This window comes from Vicia villosa, linkage group LG7 (genome assembly GCF_029867415.1).
Source record: "Vicia villosa cultivar HV-30 ecotype Madison, WI linkage group LG7, Vvil1.0, whole genome shotgun sequence".
Taxonomy (NCBI): Eukaryota; Viridiplantae; Streptophyta; class Magnoliopsida; order Fabales; family Fabaceae; genus Vicia; species Vicia villosa.
Window position 1 is genome coordinate 118,239,945 of NC_081186.1, and position 24,624 is coordinate 118,264,568.

At 33.4% G+C, this 24,624-nt stretch overlaps 5 protein-coding genes across 10 annotated transcripts; 3 read left to right on the top strand and 2 right to left on the bottom strand.

Annotated features, from left to right (window-relative positions):
* Nucleotides 1-235: 235 nt before the first annotated feature.
* Nucleotides 236-5,595, top strand: LOC131616710 (pentatricopeptide repeat-containing protein At4g32430, mitochondrial). Of its 5 annotated transcripts, XM_058888130.1 has the most exons (4): nucleotides 236-3,044; nucleotides 3,235-3,617; nucleotides 3,737-3,797; nucleotides 4,928-5,593. In XM_058888130.1, the coding sequence occupies exon 1, from the start codon at nucleotides 384-386 to the stop codon at nucleotides 2,754-2,756; it is 2,373 nt and encodes a 790-aa protein (XP_058744113.1). In that variant the 5' UTR covers nucleotides 236-383; the 3' UTR covers nucleotides 2,757-3,044; nucleotides 3,235-3,617; nucleotides 3,737-3,797; nucleotides 4,928-5,593. The 5 variants fall into 5 exon arrangements, with proteins under 5 accessions (XP_058744113.1, XP_058744112.1, XP_058744110.1 ...); XM_058888129.1 differs by having other exon boundaries at nucleotides 3,737-5,595; XM_058888127.1 differs by having other exon boundaries at nucleotides 3,235-4,436; nucleotides 4,928-5,594.
* A 2,933-nt stretch (nucleotides 5,596-8,528) lies between these two features.
* Nucleotides 8,529-10,626, top strand: LOC131616711 (4-hydroxy-tetrahydrodipicolinate synthase, chloroplastic-like). The gene is made up of 3 exons (XM_058888131.1): nucleotides 8,529-8,727; nucleotides 8,814-8,891; nucleotides 8,992-10,626. Exons 1-3 carry the CDS (start codon nucleotides 8,648-8,650, stop codon nucleotides 9,914-9,916), a joined length of 1,083 nt encoding a protein of 360 aa, XP_058744114.1. The 5' UTR covers nucleotides 8,529-8,647; the 3' UTR covers nucleotides 9,917-10,626.
* Nucleotides 10,627-12,951: 2,325 nt separating this feature from the next.
* Nucleotides 12,952-16,158, top strand: LOC131616713 (peptidyl-prolyl cis-trans isomerase CYP18-1). The gene is made up of 5 exons (XM_058888133.1): nucleotides 12,952-13,112; nucleotides 13,199-13,273; nucleotides 13,525-13,686; nucleotides 15,222-15,380; nucleotides 15,851-16,158. The coding sequence occupies exons 1-5, from the start codon at nucleotides 13,110-13,112 to the stop codon at nucleotides 15,932-15,934; spliced, it is 483 nt and encodes a 160-aa protein (XP_058744116.1). The 5' UTR covers nucleotides 12,952-13,109; the 3' UTR covers nucleotides 15,935-16,158.
* LOC131616712 (4-hydroxy-tetrahydrodipicolinate synthase, chloroplastic-like) lies at nucleotides 15,214-17,957 on the bottom strand. Its single transcript, XM_058888132.1, has 3 exons — nucleotides 17,720-17,957; nucleotides 17,556-17,633; nucleotides 15,214-17,461 (listed from the first exon to the last, which is right to left on the bottom strand). Exons 1-3 carry the CDS (start codon nucleotides 17,800-17,802, stop codon nucleotides 16,537-16,539), a joined length of 1,086 nt encoding a protein of 361 aa, XP_058744115.1. The 5' UTR covers nucleotides 17,803-17,957; the 3' UTR covers nucleotides 15,214-16,536.
* Nucleotides 17,958-21,543: 3,586 nt separating this feature from the next.
* On the bottom strand, nucleotides 21,544-24,005 carry LOC131616714 (4-hydroxy-tetrahydrodipicolinate synthase, chloroplastic-like). Of its 2 annotated transcripts, none has more exons than XM_058888135.1 (3): nucleotides 23,848-24,005; nucleotides 22,764-22,844; nucleotides 21,544-22,557 (listed from the first exon to the last, which is right to left on the bottom strand). In XM_058888135.1, exons 2-3 carry the CDS (start codon nucleotides 22,787-22,789, stop codon nucleotides 21,630-21,632), a joined length of 954 nt encoding a protein of 317 aa, XP_058744118.1. In that variant the 5' UTR covers nucleotides 22,790-22,844; nucleotides 23,848-24,005; the 3' UTR covers nucleotides 21,544-21,629. The 2 variants fall into 2 exon arrangements, with proteins under 2 accessions (XP_058744118.1, XP_058744119.1); XM_058888136.1 differs by having other exon boundaries at nucleotides 23,879-23,963.
* Between the last annotated feature and the right edge of the window lie 619 nt (nucleotides 24,006-24,624).

Sequence of the window (24,624 nt, forward strand, 5' to 3'; positions counted from 1 at the left end):
AACTCAGTTCAACTCGTTAGGTTCATCTCATAATATTTTTTAATAAAAATATAAAAATAAAAGAAAAGTTATCAAATTGGAATTTATAGGACGTTGATTTTATTTATATAATTATTTTTAGCTCACTTGATAAAATTAATCGAATTCAAATTCAGCTCAACTCATTTTATTCATGAACCTAATTTAAATGTTTGACAAGAGGAACAAACTCTCTCAAATACCCGGTCTTCCCCACTAAACCACAAATGCTAATATGTGAATGTAACTCAGCTAAAAAAATTCATTTGGTTAAAGAAAAACCGTAACAAAATTCCCCCTTGACCCAAATAAATAGAGTGCGACCTCGAACCAGTTTTTCCAGAAGAATCATTGTTTCTCATGTTATGTTATACTCACTATTACAACCTTCCAAAATCCTCAATCTCCACGAAACACCGTTACAACAATCATTCAAAACATGTTCCAAACTATTCCACTCACTCAAACAACATGAACACAACCTGTTTGACAATACTCCCCACCCAAATGCTTCTTCAGTTAACCGTTCCATGCTTAACCTCTTACACAAAAATCTCCCCTTTCAAGCCCTTTCCATATTCAAGAAACACTCCCAGTTTCATTTTCTTCAAAATGTCGATGAGGTTACGCTTGCACTGTCATTCAAGGCTTGTAGAGGAGAGTTTAATCTGGGTTCCCAAATTCATGGATTCGCTGTATCTACCGGGTTTATTTCCCGTGTCACCGTGTCGAATTCTCTGATGAAAATGTACTGCAAAGCTGGGAAATTCGAATGTGCTTTGCGTGTGTTCGAGAGTTTGAGTTATCCGGATATTGTTTCTTGGAATACTATTCTTTCTGGGTTTGAGAAGAGTGTTGAAGCTTTGAATTTTGTGTGTTTTATGCATTTAAATGGGATAGTTTTTGATCCTGTGACATACACTACTGCGCTTTCGTTTTGTTGGGATAGGAATCAGGATGATCATGGGTTTTTATTTGGGTTGCAGTTGCATTCTCTTGTGGTTAAATGTGGATTTGGTTGTGAAGTTTTTATTGGGAATGCACTTGTGACAATGTATTCAAGGTGGGGAGAGTTAGATGGGGCTGGGAGTGTTTTTGATGAAATGCCTATAAGAGATTTGGTTTCTTGGAATGCAATGCTTTCTGGGTATGCTCAAGAGGGAGAGTGTTATGGGTTGGAAGCTGTTTTGTTGTTTGCTGACATGGTGAGACAAGGTATGTTGCTTGACCATGTTTCGTTTACGGGTGCGGTTTCCGCTTGTGGTTATATTAGAAACTTGGAGTTAGGAAAGCAGATTCACGGTTTGGCTCAAAAATTAGGTTATGGAACACATGTCGCAGTTTGCAATGTTTTGACTTCGACTTATTCAAAATGTAAGGTTCTTGGAGATGCTAAGTCAGTTTTTCAGGACATGAGTAATCGAAATGTAGTGTCTTGGACGACAATGATTTCTATTGATGAAGAGAATGTGGTGTCTCACTTCAATGCTATGAGAGTTGATGATGTGTATCCAAATGATGTTACGTTTATAGGATTATTGCATGGTATAACAACCAGGAATATGGTGATAGAAGGTCTAATGGTTCACGGGTTATGCATAAAAAGCTGTTTTTCATTAGAACAAAATGTCGCCAATAGCCTTATTACCATGTATGCTAAGTTTGAATGCATTCAAGAATCAAAGAAGATTTTTGAGGAGCTTAATTATCAAGGAACAATATCATGGAATGCATTGATTTCAGGGTATGCTCAAAATGGCTTGTGTAAAGAAACTTTCCTTACTTTTTTGTCTGCAATGAAGGAGATTAAGCCCAACCAATACACATTTGGTAGTGTGTTAAATGCCATTGCCGCAGCTGAGGATATATCTTTGAAACACGGGCAACGATGTCATTCTCACTTGATCAAACTTGGGTTAAACACTGACCCATTTGTTGCAGGGGCTCTGCTTGATATGTATGGCAAACGTGGAAACATTAGCGAGTCTCAAAGAGTATTCGATGAGACACGAGAGAAAACTCAGTTTTCTTGGACAGGGATGATATCTGCCTATGCTCGCCATGGAGACTATGAGTCAGTGATGAGTTTATTTAAGGAAATGGAAAGGGAAGGATGCAATCCTGACTCCATCACTTTCCTTTCTGTTTTGGCTGCATGTTGTAGAAAGGGAATGGTTGATGTAGGCCATAGAATATTTGACTCTATGGTGATAAAACATTCACTTGAACCAACCCCTGAGCATTATTCAATTATGGTGGACATGTTGGGCCGTGTGGGACGTCTAGATGAGGCGGAAGAGTTGATGCATCAGATTCCAGGAGGACCTGGACTGTCAGTGTTGCAAAGCTTGCTTGGGTCTTGTAGATTACATGGGAATATGGAGATGGCAGAGAGGGTTGTTGATAGTTTGATACTAATGGACCCTGCAAGTTCAGGTCCTTATGTGCTAATGGCAAACTTGTACGCTGAGAAGGGAAAGTGGGAGAAAGTTGCTGAAGTGCGAAAAGGGATGAGAGGTAGGGGAGTAAAGAAGGAAGTGGGATTTAGTTGGGTGGATGTTGCTAATGTTGATTCCTTGCATTTGCACGGTTTCTCATCTGGGGATAAGTCACACCCAGAGTCTGAGACTATTTGTAGAATGGCAGAGTTTTTGGGATTGCAAATGATATTTTCAAAACAGAGTAGAGTGAAGGAAGGTGATTGGTATGGAGAGTTTGAACAGATGAGTCATGGATAGCTTACTTGATTGTGCTCATTCAAAAGAGAGTATGGGAAAGGGGATGGGGACTTTATTGAAAAAATTCCTTCAAAGTCCTTATCATTTACATTTAGGAGTTTTCCCCAATTTGAGAGGGTTATTATGGTTGTGTAGCCTCATTTCATCAAACACCAAAGTTACAATTTTGCAATTTAGATCAGAGTTGTAAACCCCCACTTCTTTCACACTCACTGCTCGGCCTTTTCCTCTCTCGAGCATATTTTTTCCATCAGCACAAATATTTGTTAATAGCTTCTTTTGATTCAGGTATTTATTCATTCTTTCTTTTTGAATCATTTCATTCAGGTCTTTTGTTTGTCTTTCTGCTTTGAACCATTCAGTAATCCAGTAATTTTAAATGTTGTTTGTTGTTTGTTTGTTTGTTTCAGTCATGGTTGATTAGTAATGAGTTTGTGAAATTTTATATGTTTTTTATTTTTGAACTTTTGTTTTTCAGATTATGGTCTTGAGTATGCTTATGGAGCACACAAGTATTCATCAACAGGGGTATTTGAAGAGTAACCTGAGAGAGGTGAAAGCAAGGGTTTAGATTTACAAATACAATTTTGATTGGAAAAACAAACAAGGGAGTTGGTGAAGTAGGGTGTGATGGAAGAACTTGCAGCTGAGTGCAGAAGAAATGCTTGCAATCTCATTACAGAAAGTTGTAGCCATTACTGTGACGGTGCTTGTGTTAAACTCGCTACATTCTATACTGAGTTTGGGAGTTTATATAAGGAGGGAAAAAAGGGATGATGACTTTGTTTAAAGAATTCCTTCTAAGCTCTTTTCTTTTGCATTCTGGAGTTTCCCAATTGAGGAAAATAAAGATTTTAACATGTAACTCATTTGATTCAACTGCCAAAGTTACAATTTTGTAATTCAGTTCATAGTTGTAAATCCTAACTTTTCCCCCCACTCTCTAATCTATCCTCTCTTTAACTCTCCCAATCACACAGGGTATTTGAATTTGTGAATTTGTTTCATCACCACAGACATTTGTGAATTCCTTTGATTCAGGTATTTCTCTGTTCTGTCCTCATTATTGCTGAATCCGGTTTATCTATCCGCTTTGAATTACTTGGGTATTTCTCTGTTCTGTCATTTTGATTTCCTGTCTTCATTATTGCTGAATCCGGTTAGGCGTCTAGCTATCCACTTTGAATCATTCCATTCAGGTACTTTGTCTGTGTTTCTGCTTTGAATCGTTCAGCAATCTAGCAATTTTTAAATGTATTTTTGTTGTTTGTTTGGGTTCATGGTTGATTCTTGTGAGTTCATGGCTTGTGTCCTCTATTCTTTCCAACTACTTCTCATCTCACTGCCGGTTTTCCAAAATTCCCTTTTTGAAGAGATGTAGTAGTTGTTTTCAGTAATGTGCCTTTGTCTATGTCTTTAAAAAAATTGAGTTGGGTTGTACTTAAATGTTATGAGTTTCTATTTCCCTGTACAAGAACATGTGCAATAGTTAGTTAAACTGATTGTATCAGCTAGTTAGTATTCATGCCAGCTGTCAGGATAGCTTGCAAGAGAAGCTTCATCTTGTAATAGTAGCTTGCATGGCAAGCTACAGTTTGTAAATGTTAGTTAATGCCAACTCAGATGTCGGTGCAAGTTAGCCTTAGCGTGGTCAGCCCCATATAGCTGACCGGCCTCCTTGTAAGTTGTAACAAACTCATGATTTAGAATATTCAATACAGAAATAGTTTAAGAAATGTCTATAATCTCTTTCTCTCAAATCTAATACCCTGTTTTATTATTTCTTTCTGAACTGTTATAAGCTTTAGAGGTTCCAAGCATCTTGCAAGAGCATCAAAGTTTTTCATTTTTTAAATTTTACTCTAATGAATAGGCGAAAGAATTTTATCTAAAAGCATATAGTTGATGCATTTTTCATTGACTGGACCTTCAGTTTTTATTTTGGTTTGCTTATCAACATAGTTACTCAGGTGTTTAATGCATGTTGTGCTATGATATGCTTTCTTAATTTCTTAAACTAGCACACAATGTTAATGTAAATCATTTGAGGAGAATAATAATCTGAACTACAATATTAATGTTTGCTATGTGGGTCTTATTGTGTCGACTTATAGATGATTTGTAAGCCAAACTTAATTTTATGATATGAACTTTGCTGTGTGATGGTACAGGTACTGGTTATTAGTCATGGACATTCAGTTCTTGGAATCGAAAAGCATAGCAGAGTAGCTCGACCAAAAGGGCAAGAAAGCCGTGGCTAATCATCAGAGTCACCATGTAAGTGAACCAGTGTTATCTATGGCGGATCACAGAAAGCCATTTTTAGCAGCCATTCTTCACAATCCGCCATCACAGTTGTCAAAAACTTCACCACTGCAATCCGTCATGGCCATACTAGAGTACTAATTACAATTTGAATATGTCTCCTAATGAAAGCTTCTAGCATATTTCAAGTTCCTATATAATGTCTCTAAGTATTGAGTGCCTTTGTTTATTTGAGGTGTTAATAGCAGAATCCAGAAGCCTTCCACCCTTGTTTGTAGATACACATACACCTAATGTAGTTCATGAGTTAATAAATGCAAGTAATTTGAATCTTATCTAATTGTTCCACGTTTTCTTTTTCCCTTATTTTTGGAAGGGTGCATCAATGTTCAAACACTTTTTATTCTTGTTATGAGACCTTGCAGAAATTTGAGCAAAAGTTCTCTATACAGTTTGTAGTGACTAATGAACATGTTGGGAATAGTGCTAGCCCTGATATATTCTTTCTCTCTTTCTCTGATTGACTTTAGAATTATATCCTCGATCTTAACCTATAGCGGATTTTAGTTTTTTTTTTTTTTGGCTTTTCACCACCGATTTTGTTCAGTTCAAGGGTCAGTTCTGACATTAACTGGTAGCCTCCTCTCTCTTTCTCTGATTGACTCAAGAATCCTATCCTCGATCTTAACCTTTTTTTTTGGCTTTTCACCACCGATTTTGTTCAGTTCAGGGGTCAATTCTGATATTAACAGTAGCCCCCTCCCAATTGCAATTACGAGAGATCGAACAATGGTATTTTCTATCAAGTTCAACGTCAATCACCACTAAACTAATTTCATATATATAGTACTGAGAGTTTTATTTCAATATTATTATTAATTTATTAATTTGTCATTAAAAAAACTGACATTTTCCTTTATTGGACAAAAAAGTGCAAATCTAATTCAACGGAGAGAGTGGTGTACTCTCCCCTCTTTTTGGTTCATGTAGGATGGATGTTACCATTGGATAATGATTTGCATATTTGGTATATAGGTTGAAAAAGTAATCACTTGAATAACCTTGCAATTGTAACCTCTATTTTATTTTATATTTCCAACTTATTTTCAAACCTCAATCTGAAATCACAATTGTTTTTATTTTGCATATATAAATTGAAGTCATAATCAAATATATATTAAAGTTTTAATGTGGGTATCAATTGAAAAACTCCTTAAATACAACATTGGTTGGGACATATTTTTGAATTTTAAAAAGTTTTGAAAATCGATTGACTTAGTTGTGTATAAGATTTTTCTCTTTAAGATGTTTTCCAACTGTGTTTAAAATTTTGCAAATAGACTATCAATCACAGAGTAACAAACAAATGACATGTCAATAGGATTAATACCAAGTCGAGCCACATGCCTAAGCTCGGAACGACTTGAGTCAATCGGCCGGACCAAGTTTTGTATTGATTATTGATATCACTTTCTCTGTTTGCAAAATTCATATACTTTTGAGATGTTCTAAGATATATCCTTGTTTTTGGGTTTTGACACCCTATTTTAAAATTCGGAATTTTAGTTCCTATATTTTAATTTTTTGAGGATTTTGGTCCTTCTGCAAATTCGATGGCAATTTTAAATGAAATGACACTCACATTGATGATGTGTTAGTGCTAGATCAACAGTGAATTGTTCAAAAAACTAATTTTATTTAAGATTTGTGTTGAACATGTCATCAATGTGAGTTCCATTTTTTCATTAAAAATTACCTCCAAATTTTCAAGGGGACCAAAATCCTTAAAAACTAAAATAAAAGGACTAAAATTCTGGATTTTAAAATAGGGAGCCCAAACAAAAAAAAAAAACATAATAGAGGGACCAAAATTACAATTAAACCTTAAAAAAATGTTTAAGAAATAGCATCAAATGCTTCTATAAAGTAGTACATTAACAAAGGGTTGACAGACTTTGAACCTCATCATAGTGAGGAAGATTCAAAATTCTTGGAACTTCAACATAGTAAGAATCAAATTTAAGAAGAATGATCAAACCCTTGAACTTTATCACTAACATCTAAGTCGCATACAACATTTCTTTAGGTGTATTCTCGAAAAGTTTGTGCTATTATAACCATGCATGTCTATCTGAATTTAGAGAATGCTCTAGGAATTCATGTATGAGACTTCATGGAAAGTGGTCTCACTTTCACATTCATAAAGGTGAGCATATCAAGAGTACTCATATAACTAGATATTCCATGTTAGATAGAGTATAATTCTCATTAAAAGTTTCTATAACTCATTGAATCATGATCACTAGCACATCTATTCTCATATCACTTTACAACTTGTTATCTATTAAACCTAATTCTCTAAATCTCCAATATTTTATGTCGGATTACCATTTTCAGTGATTCATTGATCTATCGACAACAACCTCATCTTTTTAGATGTATTTTGGATTTTTTCTCTAGCTAATATTTTTTGTCAAAAGGCTAGTTAAGTTCTCATCCGTGCGTACGACATATTACACTGTTGTAGTAACAATTCTCATTTTTTCCAATAGTCGGGATACTGCCATAATGGATCAAGGTAATAAAAATCAATTTTTTCTACATAAAGAATCTCCTCAAACAAGCATCTCAACCATCTGTATCAGCTAAAGATGTAATTAGGGATGCCACATTTAACAAAAAAAATTGTCCCAAAATACCTGTCACTTTAGATTACCAATGTACTTTTATATTTAATCTTCCACTTGTACCCTCTAATAAATACTCTTGATTTATTGTTTTCTCACTTTAACATTAATGTTAATTTGAATAGACCAATAGTTATTCAGGATAATTTGGTAAAGTCACTGTTCTCTCTTTCTTTTATTATTGATTTTTTTTATAAAAAAAAATCAATTGCGCCAAATAATATGAGACAAAGGGAGTATGATTTATAAGCAAAAAAAATACATTTTTCACGTTTATTAAAAAAGGTAGTGAAGTGTATTTAATTTTCTTGATTTCATGTAATAGAAATAACACATTTACGCATGTACCCTTAATTAAATTGTTAACTCATAACAATAGTAATTAATCAATGTAGGGACAGTTTTATATTAAAAGCATTAAATATGTCTAGATTTATTGACTTTTACTTATATTTATAGACAAAATGTTTAAAAGACCTTTGCTTATAATTAAGACCGAAAAAAGTATAACTTCTTTATCTATCATAAAAAGTTGGGTACGGTACATCCCATCAATCACATTGAATCATTTAATTTTATCCTATTTAATTATTTATTAGATAATATATATTTTTTTGTTATTTTCAAAGTATTTTATACTAAGGTAACTCTACCTAATTTTTAGTATTAGATAAATAAGAATTCAATTTCTATTTAAAGACGTATTGGATCTTTCTAACATTTTTTAATATATCCGTGTAGACAAACTTACTACGTCTCCATAGTAATTTCCCCTTAATCATTTATTTGTTTTATTATTCATTAGTACTACTATTACTCTTGATCTTTGGTGTTGGTCATTTACCATTCTACTTCGTACCCTGTTTGGCTGCTACTTTTGTTCTTCCTTTGACCTTTCCATTTCCTTTAACTCATCCAAACGTGTTTTAATTGTTGAACATGTTAAAAGGTTATTGTAGTAGTAGCTCCTTCTACACAATATCTAATTTACACCTTCTCCCCTCAAACTTCAATACCAGGTTATTTATTCTTCTCTTTACTTTATTTGCTTTCTTTTAGTTTCTTATACCTTATTCTCTAATATTTGTTCTCATAATCATTTTAGATTTTGCAATCTTCATCAAGCAGCTGCAAAACTTGATCTTCCCCTCCAGATGAGCAGCTCAGCAGTTGTCAAAATTAGGTAATTTTTAATTATTTATGTTTTACTTCATATATATGAATCCACTTATTTTCTATATTTATGTTTTTATGTTTATGTATTATATGTATTGTGTTGACAGGACATCCATTGAGGATGTACGTAGTTTGCGATTTATTACAGCGGTTAAGACTCCGTATCTACCTCATGGAAAAATTGATCTGGAAGCATATGATAACTTGGTGAATATACAAATTGCGAATGGCGTTGAAGGTATTCTTGTTGCTGGCTCAACTGGTGAAGGCCAATTAATGACATGGGATGAACAGATAATGCTCATTGCTCATACGGTAAACTGTTTCGGCGACAAAGTTAAAGTTATTGGTAATGCAGGAAGTAATTGTACGAAAGAAGCGATTGAGGCCACCGAGCGAGGTTTTGCGGTTGGAATGGATGCTGCACTTCATATAAACCCTTACTATGGAAAAACCTCAATGGAAGGTTTGGTTGCTCATTATGATAGTTTGCTTTCTATAGGACCTGTCATTATATATAATGTACCTTCAAGGAGTAGTCAAGATATTCCTCCTAATGTGGTTGAAATATTGGCTAAAAACCCTAATTTTGTTGGTGTGAAAGAGTGTGTGGGAAATGAGAGGGTGAAGATGTATACTGATAAAGGAATTGTTGTGTGGAGTGTTGATATGTTGTGCCATGAAGCTAGATGGGATTGTGGTGCTGTTGGAGTTCAATCTGTTGCAAGTAATTTGGTTCCTGGTTTAATGAGAGAACTCATGTTTGAGGGTAAGAATTCTATATTGAATTCAAAGCTTATGCCTCTGTTTGATTGGCTTGTTATAGAGCCAAGTCCTATTGCTTTGAACACTGCTCTTGCTCAACTTGGAGTTGTCAAACCTGTTTTTAGGTTGCCATATGTACCTCTGAATAGGGAACAAAGGGTTGAGTTTGTGAATTTGGTGAAGGAAATGGGTAGGGAGAATTTTGTTGGAGATAGAGATGTTCAAGTTCTTGAGGATGATGATTTTATCATAGTAAGTCGGTATTAGACTGCCGTCTTACGGATTGAAGGTGGCTCATATTTTACAAGAGATGTTGACTATTGTGTTGTGTTTGAAAGGAAACTTCTCATTTATTTCATAGCAGATATATGGCTGAAAAAGCTTCCCTTGTATGCACCTTTCTCCAAATAATTCCAACATTTTCTATTGTCACTAAGTTTAAACTACCTTAGGAGTTTGTGATATTTTCAAAGTCTCATTTATAAAAAAATTGTAATGCTTAATAGTTATCCTGAAGGTGACAAAATATCAATTAAAAAAGTGAATGGCAACAACTGAACCAAGTTAACTTAAAACTGAGAAACTCGTAACTTTTGCCATCACACAAAATTGTCTCAATTATGTTTGATGTACATTATACTATTTTACCAGATTAAATCTTTAAATCAGAAGAAGGAATGACCAAGTACTCAATTCAGCATGTAAGAATCATCTTTGACTCTACTTAGTTAGATCTATTGTTTTGGGAAATCAAAACTTCAATTTTACATAAACAACTGTAGAAACCAGTCTAACCAGCAAGTGGATTAGAATGCATTGTTACACGATTGAGCCTTATCTCTGCAAGTGGTCGATCTTGTGCCCCGGTTGGAGTCTGCACAATAAAAAAAGCATATCATTTCTTAAACTAGCACACAATATTAATGTAAATCATTTGAGGAGAATAATAATTTGAACTACAATATTAATGTTTGCTATGTTGGTCTTATTGTCTCGACTTATAGATGATTTGTAAGCCAAACTTAATTTCATGATATGAACTTTGATGTAATGGTTCTAATGGACTTGTTGAGTGTCTCACATTAAATGTGATATGCTGTGTTAATCTGAAAAGTTTATTTGAGTAATATGCTATGTGATGGTACAGGTACTGGTTATTAGTCATGGACATTCAGTTCTTGGAATCGAAAAGCATAGCAGAGTAGCTCAACCAAAAGGGCAAGAAAGCCGTGGCTAATTATCTGAGTCACCATGTAAGTGAACCATGTTATCTATGGCGGATCACAGAAAGCCATTTTTAGCTGCTATTCTTCACAATCCGCCATCACAGTTGTCAAAAACTCCGCCACTGCTATCCGTCATGGCCATACTAGAGTACTAATTACAATTTGAACATGTCTCCTAATGAAAGCTTCTAGCATATTTCAAGTTCCTATATAATGTCTCTAAGTATTGAGTGACGACTGAACATGTTGGGACTAATTTGAATCTTATCTAATTGTTCCATGTTTTCTTTATCCCAAGTTAAGCCATATGCCTAAGCTCGGAATGACTTGAGCCAACTGGCCGGACCGCGTGTTGTATTAATTATTTATATCACTTTCTTTGTTTGCAAAATTCGTATACTCTTTGAGATGTTCTATTATTAACGCTTGAACATTAATTGTTTCAACAAACCCTCCCTTTAAATTTAAAAAATATATTTAAGAAGTAGGATCAAGTGCTTCTATAAAGTAGTACATTAGCAAAGGGTTGATAGACTTTGAACCTCAACATAGTGAGAAAACATAGTGAGTAAGATTCCAATTTCTTTGAACCTCAACATAGTGAGTAAGATTCAAATTTAAGAAGAATGGTTGTAGTCTTGAACTTTATCACTAACATCTAAGTCACATATAACTTTTTTTTAGGTGTATTCTGAAAAAGTCTGTGCAATCATGACCATGCATGTCTGTTATGGTTGAGGAAACAGAATTACTCTCATTTGAGGATAGAGAAGGCTCATATAAAGAAGATAAGAAAGAAAAGACTAATTTTTCATTTTTCATAATGATTGCATAAGCCAATACAAAGTTATATAGAGGTTTCCATAATATAATTGGTAACCCAATAATAATAAAAATGCTAACAAACTTATTCTAGAATGTAGATGGCCACCACTTCATTCAACTTTGAACTTGACACTAAGCTGGGTCTTTAGGATCATAACAATGTCTATCCTAATTTTGTGAACACTTTAGGATTCATGTATGAGATTTTATGGGAAACGACCCCACTTCCACATTCATAAAGGTGAGTATATCAAGAGTACTCATGTAACTAAATATTCAACTTTAGGTAGAATATAATTTTCATTAAGAGTTTCTATAACCCATTGAATCATTATCGCTAGCACGTCCATTCTCGTATCACTTCACAACTTATTATTCATTGAACCTAATTCTCTAGATCTCCAGAATTTTATGTCACATTACCATTATTAGTGATTCATTGATCTCTCGACAACAACCTCATCCTTTTGGATGTATTTTAGATTTTTTTGTCAAAAGATTAGTTAAGTTTACATGAGTTCGTACAACATATTTACACTGTTGCAATAATGATTTTTTTTTCATTAGTCAGGGTACTATCACAGTGAATCAAGACAACATAAATCAATTTTTTCTATGTAAAGAATCTTCGCAAGCAAGCATCTCGACCATTTTATTTCTCTTAAAGATGTAACTAAGAGTGTTCATGGTTGGTTATTTTTAAAAACCAAATCATATACATCTATCAATTATAAAATTTATTATGATTTATAATCATAACTACATTTCAATCAACACCAACCACAAATTTTTAGGTATTTTTAAAAACCAAATCATATACATCTATAAATTATAAAATAGATGATGATTTATAATCATAACCACATTTTAAAAAAATGAAATATAAATTTTTAGTTATGATTACAAAACTGATTTAAAAAAGTTAACAAATTATATACAATTCGAGAAAAAAAATATAGAATGTAATAAGCAAATAACTACATTTTAAAAGACGGAAAATTCTTAGGTGAACACATACCTAAAAAATTATTTTACACACAACCCAATCACATAATTTTAATTAATTAAAAAATAAATACTGATTTTCCCTCTCTTTCATAATTTGAACCACCCCATGAATCCAATTAAAAACAAAATTAAAATTAAAATAAATTAAAAAAAGACTCTTTCTTATTGGCTGTGCCTAAGAATATGGATTTAGGGCGGTGTCCATGCAAGAATGGCTCATTTCTTAATTTCTCATTATACCCCAAAACTCCCGGCCCCAAATAAATTGAGCTTCGGTGCCGAATATCTTAACCCCTCCATCTTTTCTCCGAAGAATCAACCAGACAGCTTCAAATTCACGTTCACACATCTCACTACTCGTTTCTTTTCTCAATTTCGCACTCTTCTCTCAATCAAATTCAATGGTAACTACCAACAATCTTCTCTTCTCTTTATTGTATTCTATCACTCTCTTCTCTCCTATTCTACTTAATCTCTTGTTCGTTTTCAGTCGGTTACTCTGCACACAAACCTAGGTGATATCAAGTGCGAAATCTTCTGCGACGAAGTCCCTAAAACCTCCGAGGTACTTCTTCTCACACTCATTCATATTTCAACAATTCAATTCATTGCAAAATCAATTTCAATTCAATCATTACTATCATAATGAATTATCCATCACCCTTAAATTCATTCATATTACTATGACAGCATCACCTATTCAATTTTAGGTCAAGTTAATAAAGTGTCAATCTTGCCCTTTTTATTGGTTCTTCTATATTGAAGGGTTCTGTAACTAACAATTCATTTTTCATGTGTAAATGCTTTTAAATCCAGAACTTTTTAGCGCTGTGTGCGAGCGGTTACTATGATGGGACTATATTTCACCGCAATATTAAAGGTTTTATGATTCAAGGTGGAGACCCAACTGGTACTGGCAAAGGAGGGACTAGCATATGGGGCAAGAAATTCAATGATGAGATAAGAGAATCTTTGAAGGTCAGTTCATCTGCGTGGTTAGTAACTATGAAGTTTGAAACCGTGGTTTTGGGGGTTATGCCTATGTTTGGGTTGTATGTATTAGGGTTGTTATAGCAGGGAAGAATATACTGTATGGATTTTTATGTTTGGTGCATTTTAAAAGACGAATGACCCATAGCGTGTTGCGAAATAGAGACTATAGCATTGTGGTATTAGGAATTTGAACCAAAGTAATCTGTAGCGGCACTATCCCGCTATAGCAGAGGCCGACCACTATGGGAAGGGAAGAGCCTTAGCGGTGCAGAACACTATAGCAGCCGCTATAGGGTAAATAATGGGATAACGGAGCAGAGCAATTCCCGGCCCTCATTGGTTTCTAGCCGGCTATCCTTTTCTCCTCTAAAAAACAGAAATTACCCCTTAAATTTACAATGTTTTAAGGATAATTTTTGAGTTTTCGATCTTATTTGAGTTGAGACTCAACCTTAACCTTCCTTCATACTTCATAGTCGTTTGTGCACTTCAAGAGTCATGCGTGCTTTGATTTATGAATATTTTATGAGTAGTTATTTGTTTAATTTTACATTAAATATGTCTATAATTATTAAACGTAATTTGTTAAAAAAATGTTCAAATGGAGCGGTCATCCCGCTGTATGCTATCCCGCTATCCGACTTTTGGGGTCGGCCGCTATCCAGGAATGATTACTCTTTTGAGCAAATCACTGTTGTTCCACAATATAGTTCAAAATGCTGTCAAATAACAGCTATAGTTGCACTATAGTACTCGAGTAACTAGCGTAATGGAATTTGAAAAAGTTGCTATTTTCCGTGACCTGCGATGGACAGCGGTTGATGTGGGTTTAACAAAGTATATTTGCTTCTACTGAAAAAAATGGATGGAATCAATTACAACAAAATCAACTGTTTTATTCTCTTTTGTCCATGAGTCAAGTGCTACCTTTGGCAGTCTATTATACTTTTTAATCAATGCCAATATCAGAACTATGAAATCTGGGTCTATACGCATAGTTTCTATTGGATAGATGTCACTTTGGCTAGCATCGCATTAAGATTAACTACGGTTATCAAGATAATCCAATTGAACAACACCTCTGCAATCAAAACGGCTTTTTAAATTAGTTCAAGCTATTTCATAATTGAGATTTTTTCTATAACTAAAATTTCAGAAGTACTAACTCAGTGTTATTTCTTACACCTCTTAACTTTGTAAATTTATGAGATTTTATCATTTTTTTTAAATATCTATTTTGTCAAACCTAGTGTGATCTCCCCTCTTTATCATATGAAAAATGACATTCCAAGTTCCAACACTTAATTATCTAGTAAAAGGTCAAATTTTCTGTGTTTGAAATATAGTTATCTTACAGTAGTTATATTTATGTATCTTTTTGTGATCATTTTTGGTTTATGCTGTGGATTAGCATAAGCTTAATGGGGCGTTTCTTGTGACGTGCTTTATGGAGCTATTACATATTTTTTCTTTATCTGAGTATTGTGGTAGTTAATAGGTTGCTTTTTTGTGTGTTCCAGCACAATGCAAGGGGAATGTTGTCAATGGCTAACAGTGGTCCAAATACAAACGGAAGTCAGTTCTTCATAAGTTATGCAAAGCAGCCGCATTTGAATGGACTATACACTGTGTTTGGAAGAGTAATTCACGGATTTGAAGTTCTTGATCTCATGGAAAAGGTATCTTAATCTTCTGCTGATGTTATTTTTATTTTTAGTGAACCTCAGACTTGTTTGGCTATGTTTAGATATTTAATGAAGAGTGAATGAGATCACACACAACGGAAGAGAGTTATCGTTCCATTCAATAAATATTTTTATAAAAAAAGAAGACTGTTTAGTATTAGATGGAATGAATTTTATCATGTTTCATCCTTTTTCTTCTAATTTTGAACGATCAAACTAATTGATCCTATTATGATTCCATTCTATTTCACCCTTTCCATTTATTTCCGTCAATCCAAACATATATATCCCAGGTTTTGGTTTTGGAAACACAATAAAGGTCTCTACGTTTATGCAACAATGTTGTATTTGTGCATTTTTTGTTGTTACCGTAATCATTTAAATGCCCCATTTAGAATTCATGCGCAATATGCACACTTGCTAAACTTCTAAGAATAAATGATATACCTTTTTTTATTGTGCAGACTCCAACAGGGGCACAAGATCGACCACTTGCAGAGATAAGGCTCAATCGTGTAACAATGCATTCTAATCCACTTGCTGGTTAGACTGGTTTCTACAGTTTCTTGTAAAATTGCCGTTTCAGTTTCCCAAAACAATAGATCTAACTAAGTAGAGTCAAAGATGATTCTTACATGCCGAATTGAGTACTTGGTCATATCTTCTTCTGACTCAAAGATTTAATCTGGTAAAATAGTATAATGTACATCAAACATATTTGAGACAATTTTGTGTGATGACAAAAGTTACTTGAGTTTCTTAGCTTTAAATACTCCTGTTGTCTTGGTTCTGTTGTTCCCATTCACTTTTTTATGGATATTTTGTCACCTTCAGGATAACTACTAAGCATTACAAATGTTTCATAAATGAGACTTGAAAATATCACAAACTCCAAAGGTAGTTTAAACTTAGTGACAATAGAAAATATTGGAAAATAGTCACTATTGTTTGGAGAAAGGTGCATACAAGGGAAGCTTTTTAAGCCATATATCTGCTATGAAATGAATGAGAAGTTTCCTTTCAAACACAATACAGTCAGCAAATAGCATCTCTTGTAAGATAGGAGCAACCTTCTATATATAAGTACTTCACAATATAAAAGCCAATACACAAAGTAACTTAAAATAAGACATGAAGATGACAATCTAAACTAATATCGACAGACAATGATAAAATCATCATCCTCAAGAACCTGAACATCTTTATCTCCAACAAAATCCTCCCTACCCATTTCCTTCACCAAATTCACAAACCCTACCCTTTGTTCCATATTCAGAGGTACATATGGCAACCTAAAAACAGGTTTGATAACCCCAAGTTGAGCAAGAGCAGTGTTCAAAGCAATTGGACTCGGCTCTATAAAAAGCCAATCAAACAAAGGCATAAGCTTTGAATTCAATGCATGATTCTTACCCTCAAACATGAGTTCCCTCATTAAACCAGGAACCAAATTACTTGCAACAGATTGAACTCCAACAGCACCACAATCCCATCTAGCTTCATGGCTCATCCTATCAACTCCCCACACAACAATCCCTTTATCAGTATACACTTTCACCCTCTCATTTCCCACACTCTCTTTCACACCAACAAAATTAGGATTTTGAGCCAATATTTCAACCACACTAGGAGGAATATCTTGACCACTCCTTGATGGTACATTGTATAGAATGACAGGCCCTATAGAAAGCAAACTATCATAATGAGCAACCAAACCTTCCATTGAGGTTTTTCCATAGTAAGGGTTTATATGAAGTGCAGCATCCATTCCAACCGCAAAACCTCGCTCGGTGGCCTCAATCGCTTCTTTCGTACAATTACTTCCTGCATTACCGATAACTTTAACTTTATCGCCGAAACAGTTTACGGTATGAGCAATGAGCATTATCTGTTCATCCCATGTCATTAGTTGGCCTTCACCAGTTGAGCCAGCAACAAGAATACCTTCAACGCCATTCGCAATTTGTATATTCACCAAGTTATCATATGCTTCCAGATCAATTTTTCCATGAGGTAAATACGGAGTCTTAACCGCTGTGATAAATCGCAAACTACGTACATCCTCAATGGATGTCCTGTCAACACAATACACATAATACATAAAAACATAAATATACAAAATAACTGGATTCATATATATGAAGTAAAACATATATAATTAAAAATTACCTAATTTTGACAACTGCTGAGCTGCTCATCTGGAGGGGAAGATCAAGTTTTGCAACTGCTTGATGAAGTTTGCAAAATCTAAAATGATTATGAGAACAAACATTAGAGAATAAGGTATAAGAAACTAAAATAAAGCAAATAAAGTAAAGAGAAGAATAAATAACCTGGTATTGAAGTTTGAGGGGAGAAGGTGTGAATTGGATCTTGTGAAGAAGGAGCTACTACAATAACCTTTTAACATGTTCATCAATCAAAACACGTTTGGATGAGTTGGGGGAATAGGAAAGGTCAAAAGAAGAATAACAGTAGACAGACAAACAGGATACAAAGAAGAATGATCAGTGACCAGTTCCAACTTAACAAAGATCAAAAGTAATGATGAATAATAAAATAATGAACAAATGAATAAATAAATGTTTAAGGGGAAATTATTATGAAGTAGACGTAGTAAGTTTGTCTACTCGGACATGCTAAAAAATGTTTGAAAGATTCTTTAAATAGAACTTCATGTTATCATTGAATAATCCTACCTTCGTCTCAAATTATAATTGAATATTTCCCACGAATTAAGAAAGATAATTATTATTTTATAAGAAAATAAAATAATTTAATAATGATATTGAAAAGCAAAATTAAAAGAGTGTGGAAAATAAAATATAATAAATGATAGAGGGTAAATTATTAAAATTGTATTAATGTTTTGTTAAAATTGTAAAGTGTCTTATAAATTAAAATAATTTTTTTCTCCAAAGCATTTTATAATTTGGAACGAACGGAGTAATAGACATTAATAGTATATAATAAATCATTTGATTACCAAATAAAAAATGGGCATTGATTAGAGTTAAGAAAGAGAAGTTGATTTTTTTATGGATTGTATCATATTCAATTATAAATATCAAAGTTTTTTTTAGTATATTGATCCCTTGCTATTGAACCATCCACTATTTATGTCCACACTTTAATTTGTGTTTATTGGGTGGAGCGGCCTAAAAAATGCCGCTCAAACCTTCACCATCTTTAAGTCGCGTCTTAGTCCTCAGAATTTCCTTTGTGTTCTGGTGGTGGTTTAGTTCCTTCAGCACCGGTGGTTTTCGCCGACAATTGGTCTGGCTGGTTAATGCTTGCTCCAAAAAGATCGACAACCGATTTTTTTAGATTCGAAGTTGTGATGATTTTTCCATTTCATCTTGTTTTTTCCGGTTGAGTCCACTGAATTTTGATTTGCGGGTGGAGAAAGAGTCCACCGATGGTGGTTGCATGATGCAACTCGGTTAAAGTTGTGTCATCTCTTTCTACAATGGATCTCATAAACTTGCAGTCCGGTGCTGATTTTTGCTGCATCTGAGTCTCAACTTCTCTAATGCGAGAGTGTTGACATATCTGATTCCTGAATCTCTGTTTTGTTCTAGATCTGTTGAGATTTGCAGGTTTGGAGATTTTGTTTGTCTTCATTTCGTCAAAGAATTTTTGGTTGTTCGGACTGACGGTGGTTTGTTGATTCTTACTCTGGTTTGAGTTTACTGCTATGCGGTCTTAAAATTTGCTTCACTCGATTGTGATTGATTTCATACTGTTTGGCCTGAAATGACTGTAATTACTTACTGCAGTTTATGAGTAAATTATTGATTAATAAACTCGTTGTCGTGTTGGTTGTTGAGTTCATTTGGTGTTTTCAAAATCTTACATTAGTGATTGTCAATTCAAATATCATATTTTTTTGCAATTTGGTTTCGCGCCGTGAGTGGTTCTTACATATGAATATCTCTAATTCAAATTTACTTTAATATTTTATTTTATTAGATAATGCTTTATGTTCCCATTCTCTTGTATTATTCTTTTTTATTTTAATGGATTTCGGGTTGATGAAAAAAATTTACTTTAAAAAAATCAAACAACTCAAAATCTTTTTAAAACTAATTTTACACTGTTAAAATTGTTTTTAACTTATTCAAAAGATAAATCAATCATACACTAAAAACCTTAAAACTCCTCACATTCCATCCCAAAAGCATCCCATTTATAACATAATCAAATTATACAAATTTTTTAATTTTCAAAATTTTCTTAAATCACACTTTATATATTAGTATTATATAATTAGACATAAAGATATTACAATATTATACTTATAATTTTATTTACAGATATTTTTATCTATGTTTAATATTTTATGTAAGAAATTATTTGTTATTAATATCAAAATTAAAGTGCATACTTTTTTATGTTATTAATTACTATTATTATTTTTTAAAATAAAAAGCTAGTGAATAGATAATAACAAAACATTATTAGTTCATTAAGAAAAAAAGTAATAGAAGTAAAAAAATTGAAGACAAAGTACTAATATAATTTGTGAGTTAAATATAAAAATTAAAAGCACTTGAATATCAGTAACAATCAATTGGCCTAGTGACAAAAAAAAAAAAAACTAACACTAGACAAATTCTTACACCAATATTTACACCCAACATTATTCACCGTATTTATACGGTGAATATTGTTTTGTAAATAAAATATATATTATATAAATAGTAACATGAACAGTAAAATATTATTATAATAATAAATACTTTTTAGTTTTTTAAATTTGTTTAGATTAAAAGATTTTGAAATAAAATTGTCATTAACCAATTTCATAACTTCATTAACCAACATTTTACATTTTATTAACCAACTTTATTTTACGATTAATTTTTTTTAATATCTGTGTGTTTATTAACCAACTTTATAACTTCATTAACCAACATTTTACACTTCATTAACCAACTTTGTTTTACTATTAAAAATTATTTTAATATCTGGACCAACTTCATCACTATATTAATCAACTTTTTACTTTTCATTAACCAACTTTGTTTTACTACTGAATTATTTTTAACATTCTGGCGTTTATTAACCAACTTGGTCACTTCATTAACCAATCTTTTATACTTCATTAACCAACTTTGTCATTGTTCACTGTTCATGTACATGTTACTGTTCATGAAAATATTTTTAATTAAAAAAATAATGTTCACCGTATAAAACAGTGTTTTAAAAACGGGATCGAACATCAAACCAGTGAGGGTACTGGGTCACTGATTTATTGGTCGAACCACTGGGTCACTGGTCGAACTACATGACTAAACTGGATAACTCGGTTGAATAGACCGGTCGTTATAACAAAATTATATAGGTATAAAATCTGTCGAACCGGATGATTCAGTCTCTACAAAATATAACTAGCACTTGAAGTTTGAAAATATTATATTATAAAAATATTATATTATAAAAAAATTCACAAGTTCATAATTTAAATTCAACTTTTACACATAGGTATCACACACAATAAAATAGTACATAATTATAAAATATAATTACAAACAAAAGTTTAATCGCAACATAATCTAATTGAATAATTTATAACAAAGTAATTCCATTGTCAACTAAATTTCATTTCAATAAAAGAAAAATTGTTTCAATGTTGGAATCTCCTTCTTCAATATCAAAATTATCGGTAACAAAATCAACCGCATCTGCAACAATTTTTTTATTTTTTTATTTTTTTTTATTTTTTAATTTTAATTTTTAATTAAAATAGTCAAAACGACGTTGTTTTAATTTTTTAAAATTAAAAAAATTAAAAAGAATGCATTCAAATCGCCCGGTTCACAAAAACTGCCGATTTTCCCAGTTTTGACCGGTTCAATGACATTTCCGATCCAGCTATTGAACCAGACCGGTTACCTGGCCGCCCGGTTCGACCGGCCGGTCCGGGTTTTAAAACACTGGTATAAAAGTTGGGTGTAAGTATTGGTGTAAAAGTTGGGTGTATGAATAGCATTACTCGACAAAAAACCATATTCAACTATGGTAGTTGTACTTTGACCCGAATTTTAATATATGGTATGCCACTTCTATTTTTCCAAAGAAAACAACCTCAATCATTTTCTTTGAATTAGGTGCATCCAAAATTTATCAATGAAAAACAGTTTCCACTTCAAAATTGTAACTGAAAAATAAAGCATATCTTATTGAATTTGTCAACTTAATATGACACTACAATGTCATATATGGACATGGTTTTTCAGCTTAGTAACGAGCAACAATAATAAAGTCTTCATCATCAAGAACTTGAACATCTTTTTCACCAACAAAATTCTCTCTACCAAATTCCTTCACCAAATTCACAAACTCTCTCCTCTTCTCAATAGGAACAGGAACATGTGGTAGCCTGAAAACTGGTTTAATAACTCCAAGTTGAGCAAGCGCAGTGTTCAAAGCAACCGGCGTCGGCACATGAAATATCCAATCGAACAAAGGCGCCAACTTCGCATTCAATGAAGGATTCTTACCCTCAACCACGAGTTCCTTCATCCAACCAGGAATCAAGTTTCCAGCAACCGAATAAAGTCCAGCAGCACCACATTCCCATCTAGCATCATGGCTTTCTCTATCGGTTCCGGTCCAAACATGAAGTCCCTTGCTCGTATACATTTTCACTCTGTCGTTTCCTATACATTCTTTGATGCCAATCAAGTTAGGATGTTCAGCCAATTTTTCAACTACACTAGGAGGAATATCATGATTAGTCCTAGCTGGTACGTTGTATATGATCACCGGCCCGATTGAAAGCACACAATTATAGTGAGCAATCAAACCCTCTGATGAGGTTTTTCCATAGTAAGGGTTTATATGCATTGCAGCATCCATTCCAACAGCAAAACCTCGCTCGGTGGCAGTAATTGCTTCTGATGTGCAGTTGCTTCCACCGTTGCCGATAACCTTGACTTTGTCGCCAAAAGACTTGACTGTGTGGGCTATAAGCATTATTTGTTCGTCCCAGGTCATTAAAGAGCCTTCACCAGTTGTTCCAGCAACAAGGATACCGTCAACACCTTTTGCAATTTGCATGTTCACCAAGTTATCATATGTATCGAGATCGATTCGGCCATTGGCTAAGTATGGAGTCTTGACTGCCGTTACCATTCTCAGACTCCTCAATTCTTCCATTGTGGCCCTGTAGATTCATAAAATACATACAAAACTTAATACAACAAGAACAAGTTTCCCTCATCAAAAGCTTATGGAAATTTTACTAACCAGAGTTGAGATTGCAAATACTAAATATACAAAATCTACAAAAACTTGTGATGTGATGCTCATTGAGAGGTCAAAAAGGAAAATAAACTTACAAGAAACAACATATAAATTTATCCAACCCACCTTTTTCTCACCCCTGTGGTGCTCATTATGCGGTCAAAAGCGGATAGCGCAGTTGCTAATTGAGACTTCCGGTGTGAGGTGCTGCATCACATAAAAATATATTAGTATAATGAAACCAACAAAAATTTGGATTGATAGCTACAAATTTGGTATCTTTCTTGCTGCATAGAGGATCCAAGCAATGTAGTCATGATCGAGTGTTCATCGTAAGACCTTACAATCTTACGTGCAAAGGATGCTTGAGAGTGCTACAATCAGATTAGAGAAAGATGTTTCATCGTCGGCTGGTCAAGATCGAACTTTTTGCTAACGATCCGAGTTTTACAACTATCTTTCACCAGCCAACCGATCCTACTCAAGATCTCGTACTTGACTACATTGACCCCAACCCAAACCCCACAAGTATGACTTTTTGTGTACCAGTATACAAATGCAAATTGATTTCTTCTTTTAAGACAGAGACAATTCAAAGTAAATAATTGCAATTGTTTCCACTTTTTATAACAAACACAATTGTTTTTGACAAAGACAATCTCTTCTGTTCACTTCAAATCAAACACCCACAATACCAACCAATTTAGACACACACAAAAATCACCAAAAAGCTAACTTTATTAGTAAAACCCAAACAATTATATCAACAAAATCAGAATCAAGAAAACCCAAAACTCAAAATCAATCTTTTACAGAACAGGGTATAATAAAACAGTGTGCTACTCCATAATCCATTGATCTTGAAAACACAATTTGAAACCTAACTCACTAAAAATCAAACACAGTATTTCACTAACATCATTTTCCATAACATATATACATAATAGCTATGAAGCACCGACACCTCTGAAACCAGGCGTGTCAGTGTCCGTGTCGATGACGGACACCTGCACCGACACTTGCAATTACATTTAATTTATTCATTTTTTCAAATTATTAACGGTGTCGTCGTGTCAGTGTCGGGGTCGATTTAGGGGTGTCCGTGCTTCATAGCATAATAGTATCAATGAAACAATTAGACAAGAATTTAATAAAATAAACGAAGTCATCGATAACAAAATAAAGAATTTATTAATATGATATAAAAGACCTGAAGCTACTGGTAGTGGGTGAGATCCGACCTGATTGAGGATTCGGATAGCGAAAATGGAGAGAGCAGAGAGGAAATATAGAGAGGTGTGAATGTGATGATGGGATAGTAGATAAGAAGATGGTGGTGTGAATATAAATAGACAAATTGAGTATTGAATAAGTGAAGATAATGATGAGATCGGGCAAGAATAAAAAATTATAGTATTAAGTGATGATAACGATGGACTTAAATACACTTTTGATCTCGGTTAGATAGTTTTTTATTTTTGTTCCTATAATTTTTTTTTGTTTAAGTCTCTATACTTCATTTTCGCGTTTGTTCGTTGTAGTCCCTAAAATGAAAATTCGCAGAAAAATTTACAAGAAATCTAAAAATTTTCTTGCAGATTTTGGGTTTAAAGACTAAACTAAAAGCAAAAAGTAATATATATGGACTAAACCCAAAGCAAAAAAAGTAAGATATAGAGATTCAGACAATTTTTTTTTACAGAAAATCAAAAATTCACTAACTTAGTGGAACCAAAAGTGCATTTAAGCCTATTAAGTAAATTAAACACACCACTTAGATACAATGTATTGAGCGAAATTTCATTTATGCCTTTTGATTTCGGAGATACATATTAGGAAGCATTTTTTTTGCCAATTTATTTTTTAAACTACATCTACGGAAGTTTCCATTGAACTATTGAAACGAAGGGAACGTCGTTTATAACAACTTTGAGCTCAAGAACCTCGAGGATGTTTTGAAGATGTGACAAACTTATTACAATTTCAA